General features: G+C 44.6%; 1 protein-coding gene across 1 annotated transcript in view; it reads left to right on the top strand.

The window, feature by feature from the left end:
- mdga2a (MAM domain containing glycosylphosphatidylinositol anchor 2a) overlaps window positions 1–6,000 on the top strand; it is a 73,919-nt gene that overhangs the window by 66,125 nt on the left and 1,794 nt on the right. The window contains exons 12-13 of the mRNA XM_070842655.1: window positions 1,187–1,207; window positions 1,899–2,054. Of these exons, the coding sequence (XP_070698756.1) occupies window positions 1,187–1,207; window positions 1,899–2,054 (177 nt within the window). The remainder of the gene's footprint in view (window positions 1–1,186; window positions 1,208–1,898; window positions 2,055–6,000) is intronic.

Below are 6,000 nucleotides of genomic sequence, written 5' to 3'. Positions count from 1 at the left end.
TGTGTGTGTGTGTGTGTGTGTGTGTGTGTGTCAGGCATGAGGTGTAATTACCTTTTCACTCTGAAAATTAGATTATAGAACAGCTGACTGTGTCTAACCTGTTTCACTCTCATTTTAAACTGATGGAAAACTTTTACTTCCTGTTTTACACTGAAAGTGGATCTCTGCTTCCTGTTTATCACAATTCGAACTGAAATGTCGTTTTCTTGGCCAATATGCAGAGATGCACAGATATAGGATTTATTTCTACCCATGATCCTCTCTGTCCACATCCTGGTGTCTGAATGACTGGTAGGTAGTAAAAGTGTTGGAACTGGTCCAGTAGATCACAGTAGGTCCACTAAAAGAGCTTGTTTGATCCACTGACAGACTCAGAGTGTTATCATGGAAAGGATCCCTACAGAGAGAGACCTGGAAGATCCTTTTGGTTTAACCACAAACAGCACACACACCAGACTACATTCACTAAAACAGGGGTTTTAGAGAACAGGACACAGAGCACAGGAGTTTGTGTGACTTGGTTCTTTAAAGAGTTTGTTCAGATCTGAACCACAAAAACTACAAAACTTAAACACCAAAGTCACACAATAACACAAACAAACTACCTGATGGAGGCAGCAGCAGACCAGCAGCTCCTGTGTTCTGTGAGCTAAAATCACTGTTTTTGTCAATGGAGTCTGGTGCAAGGGTAAAGGTAAGGTAAACTTGTCTTGGAGTTGTGAAGAAGATTTAAATAAATTCCCATCAAACAGTTGGTGAGGTGCCTTCAGCTCATCTTTCAGAAGCTTTATCTTAATCTTATCTCACTGAGCTCCATATTTCCTGCTATGGCCAAAGTACAAAGTGCTTTACATGAGACAGACTGGCATTAATAGAATAACAGATAAAAATAGCAGTGCAGCGTAAGACAGGAATAAACCGTCCCAAATTTAACTCCATACCTTGTTGTGAGGAAGCGTTTCATGGCTCTATTTAACAGACTGAGAGTTGGAGCCGACCTGCAGCTTCCTGGGAGTGTTTCAGATGCTTGGAGCCTAAAAGGGACGCTGGCCCTCCTCCAGGTTCAGTTTAGGACTCTGAGGACAGGAAGCAGATCAGAAGTGTGTTTCCAGGAAGTGTTTGTCTGTGAAGAACTGTTCGCTGACGCCGTGATCTAACAGAGCTCCTGTCTTTTGTCCCTTCACAGCTCCTGTTAACCCACACCTCAGTAAGTACCTGTCCACCTGTCCACCTGTCCACCTGTCCACACTGAATCAACAGCCTTTCCTGCTCTGTGTGACTCTGGCCTAAACCTAACCAACTGCAGAAGTTATTTCTAGTGTTAGTACACTGTTGACAGTGTCCTGGTTGGACGCTGCCACAGATGAAAGTCAGTTACACTAAAGGCCGTACAAGCTACGTACAGCTTTCTGCCACCAAGTCACTATTTTACATTTAATATACCAGTGTGATTGTAATATATAACTTCCTCTGCTTTCTGACTCTGTTCATAAGACTGGATATTAACCAAAGTGTTTTACATGATTTGCTGTTTTAGAATCCTAAACCTGATGTGAACCAAATGTGATTTGTTGTATTGGATGCGTGGAGCTCAGTAAATGTGCTCTCAAGTCTAGTTAGTCTCCACTATTTAATGTAACTGATCACACGACATTGATAATCACCTCAGCTCAGTCAGGTGTAGTCCGTCAGCTGGGGCTTAAATCGGCAGATTTCCAATGGAAGTTCTGCATTGGGTTTCTGATGAAGACAGCAATATTTCTAATGTTACATTTCTACAGATACAGAAGCACAGCTTGTTTTATTATCAACTGTTATTCATGTGTTCATACTTTAAAAATGCATTCAGCTGTGTGTAATTCTGGTGTGTGTGTGTGTGTGTGTGTGTGTGTGTCCAGGGGAGTTCCAGTGTGGTTTCGAGGACGAGGCGTTGTGTTTGTTCTCTCAGGACAAAACAGACGAGTTCGACTGGACGCGTCACAGCGCCGCCACACGAGACACCAAATACACCCCGAACACCGGGCCGAGCTCTGACCACACCGGCTCCAAGCAGGGTACACACACACACACACACACAGTTTTTAAACCTTTATTGGTTTGTGTTCATTTTAGTTTTTTATTTAATTTATTTGTAGACTAACTTCAACTCTTTCCAACATGCGTCTGGGTGCAAATAGCATCTGCCTAAAATAAAATCTAAATAAGGCCGCAGCACATTTATGTGACTCTATGAGTATGAATTGGATCAAATTAAAATGTGACGCAATCATCAAAGTCCAATATTCAATATAGATTTTACACAACCTGCCAAAGGCATATTACCTAAAGGACCGATGCCTCCAGACTACATTGACAAAACTAGTAATTTTACAGGGGAGTTTCTGGGCTACTGCTGCCTTGGTTTGTTGGTTAGTTTGTGTTATTGTGTGACTTTGGTGTTTTAAAGGTGTAGTTCAGATCCAGCACAACACTTTTGAGACACACAGTAACACCAATAAACTACCTGATGGAGGCAGCAGCAGACCAGCAGCTCCTGTGTTCTGTGAGCTAAAATCCCTGTTTTTGTCAATGGAGTCTGGTGTGTGTGTGAGGGGCTGTTATATGGTATTTTTAAAGTGATGTAAAAGTAGAGAAAAATCAAAGTGTGACTATTTTATTCTAACTTTCAATAAGAAAGGAAAGAAGTGCCAAAATATAACTTTAATCCATCTTTTCTGTGTCAGTGTGAGTCACACGGAGACGTGAAGTAAAGTGACATGACCAGCTGAAACGCTGTCTGCTCGTGGCGTCTGTTCGCTCTGGGACTTCTTGTTTGTCTGCTCGTGTTTCTGTCGCCAGCAGCTCTGACAGTGGGAGGAGAGCTGAGGATTAACATCCACTCTGAATATTAATCACCGAGCGGGACTGATGAGACGCACGTCGACCTGGCGCTGACTCGAGCCGTTCAGGATGGGCCACGCCCACTTTGAGCAGGAGAACAGGCTGAAAGTGAAAGCGGCAGCCTGAGGAGTCGAGCGCTCGCTGACTGAATGAGAGCAGTCAGACAAACCGTTTGTTTTACTGTTAAACATTCAGGGAACAACCACGTCTGCATGATCGCATCAGTAAAGCAGAATGACACTATTTTAGTAGTAAAAGTGTTGGAACTGGTCCAGTAGATCACCAGTAGATCACCTCAGCCAGCAGACACCAAACGGGCTGCAATGGCTGCAACGTGATCCTTTGGGACAACTGCACCTGATCACAGTAGGTCCACTAAAAGAGCTTGTTTGATCCACTGCCAGGCTCAGAGTGTTATTCTAAGTGTGTGACAGCATCATGGAAAGGATCCCTACAGAGAGAGACCTGGAAGATCCTTTTGGTTTAACCACAAACAGCACACACACCAGACTTCATTCACTAAAACAGAGATTTTAGAGAACAGGACACAGGAGCTGCTGCCTCCATCAGTCAGTGTGTCTGTGTTATTGTGTCACTAAGGTGTTTTAAACGGTTAATTACCCTTTAAAACACCAACCCAACAAAAGGTCCTGTGTTTAAAGAGGTTAAATTACTGTTTTTGTCAACAGAGTCTGGTGAGGAACAGCTGTTATGTTATATGGTCAAAGGCACCAGACTACATTGAAAAAAACAGTAATTTAACCTTACTGAACACAGGAGTTGCTGATCTGCTGTTAGTTTGCGTGATAAGAAACTTTAATTAAGTTAATTTCCAATGATGGGGGCTACCAATGCTAACAAGGCCCTCGGTGGAAATCAGCCTTCAGCTCCATGTCTGAAATCATGTGTTTACCTCGACATGAAGTCTCAGCACATCACCGTCAGCTGGCTCCGACTCTCTAAACACCAAATCAATGAAAACCGGATCACAGACGAGCTGAAGAGAGACGGAGGGAAGTTTTATCTCTTGTACTCTCACTTGTTAAATTGCCACTTTTTCCAATGATGTTTGGCACTTGTGAGACAGAAGCCTGTTATCAGGAGAAAGCAGCTCATCACAAACACAAACTGACTCTCCGACTGTCAGAATGACTTTCACAGCCTGATTACGGCGAGGAAACCGTCTGACTGAATTATCTTTGTACTGTCAACACTGACACTGGATCTGTAAGTAGGTGTAGTAAGCCGGCCTGTCAAACTGTCCACTGTGGCTTTAGTGAGACAGAGATAAGTTTAGCATCTGTCCCACAGCTAAAACAGTGAGCAGACAGGAATGACAGTCCACAGTTGAGAGTTTTGTTTGTTAATTTACTTTTAAACCGCCGGCGGTGGCGTCCGCGTGCCTCGCCGTGACAGCTGAGATCCTTCAGCCATCGAACACGCTCAGACCGGGCAGAGAGCTTCTTTCTGGAGCCGCCATTTTGAAACAGATGTTGAACCGTGACAGAGGAAGGAGTCCGTCAGAGGAGGACAGACACGAAGACAGAGGAGACGATGAGTCTGTTTGGTGTTTCAGCACATGGAAACCTTTCAAACTGTTCAAAGACCAGGAGAAGTTCACCATGAAGCTGCTGCCTTCATGTTCCTGCAACATCTGTGAGGGAACGTTCTTCAGACTGAGAACAGGAGAGCAGCAGAGGAGCGGCCATGTTGGATGGTGCTAACAGTTTAGCCTCCTGCTAACGTTAGAGTCACAGTTCATCATCTCAGAGGGTTCACAGGTCAGCAGAGGAAACAGGACGGGATTGGAAGCCTCTCCCCGTGCCGTCAGGTGGGAGGGGCTTAGGACAGAGACAGGGGAGGGGCTTAGGACAGAGACAAGTCCCGGTCCAGGTCCTGGTCCCGGTCCAGGTGGCGTCTGTGGCTGCAGCATCCTGGTAAAACAGCTGCACACTGACCTGCAGAGTGTGAGTCACGGCCCGTCGTCGGCTCCTCCAGGCAGGAAGAGGCTAAATAATCAGATGTGACTGGCTGTTAACACCTGGCCATCAGACCCCCCCCCCCCCTCCCTGAGGTAGAGACACTCAGGCACCCAGAGAGAGAAGCAGAAACAGGAAAACTGTGTTTTATCAAGCAAACAGGAGGAAATAGTGCATCTGCTGGGGACTATTTTCAGCGGCGGATGAATCCACACCAGGTGGTGTAGTGGGTGTTTTCAGCAGCAGGACGGTGTGTTTATGTGAAAATAAAACTACAACAAGAATTCATTTCCAGTATTTATTATAGTAACTGTATCAGGATAGTTTAGTAACAGTTAGGAGACGTTTTAAGTCCTGTTACATTTCATTCTTCATTACTGCTAATTAACCCTGTTTCTACCCATGATCCTCTCTGTCCTCATCCTGGTGTCTGAGTGACTGGTAGGTAGTAAAAGTGTTGGAACTGGTCCAGTAGATCACCTCAGCCAGCAGCCACCAAACGGGCTGCAACGCCACCAGACTCCATTGACAAAAATAGTATTTTTACTGGGGAGTTTCTGGTCTACTGCTGTCGTAATCATTTAGCTTGTTTGTGTTATTATATGACTTTGGTGTTTTAAAGGGTGAGTTCAGATCCAACACAATATCTGTGGAACATTAAATAACAGAAACTAACTAACTGATAGAGGCAGCAGCAGAGCAGCAGCTCCTGTGTGCTGTTCTCTAAAATCCCTGTTTTAGTGAATGTAGTCTGGTGTGTGTACCAACAAGCTCTTGGATATGGACAGAGAGGACCCAGGGTTAGAAACACCACAGACTGTGATAGTATTTACCGTGTGGTTTCAGTACTTTTACTGCACTAACAGATCTGAATACTTCCTCCACTGCTGCTTATAAATATTAAAATAGGGCAGCGCTGGCAGTGCGATGAGGATTAACTCCACATCAGGGACAAATGGGAGATGTGTGTGCGTGCTCAGAGTTTAATCCTGAGCAAACAAAGGTTAAAATAACTCACATATACATTCAGCTGATGTGTGACAGCGGCTGTTTGTTCCTCCTCCTCTTCGTTTCCTCCTTCCTCCTCTTCTGCAGTAGAATCTCATTAAAGTGAGCCTCGGGGTAAACTGTTTTAAATCCT

Source organism: Pempheris klunzingeri, chromosome 13 (genome assembly GCF_042242105.1).
Source record: "Pempheris klunzingeri isolate RE-2024b chromosome 13, fPemKlu1.hap1, whole genome shotgun sequence".
Lineage (NCBI taxonomy): Eukaryota > Metazoa > Chordata > Actinopteri > Acropomatiformes > Pempheridae > Pempheris > Pempheris klunzingeri.
This window is presented reverse-complemented; position numbering and strand designations above follow the sequence as displayed.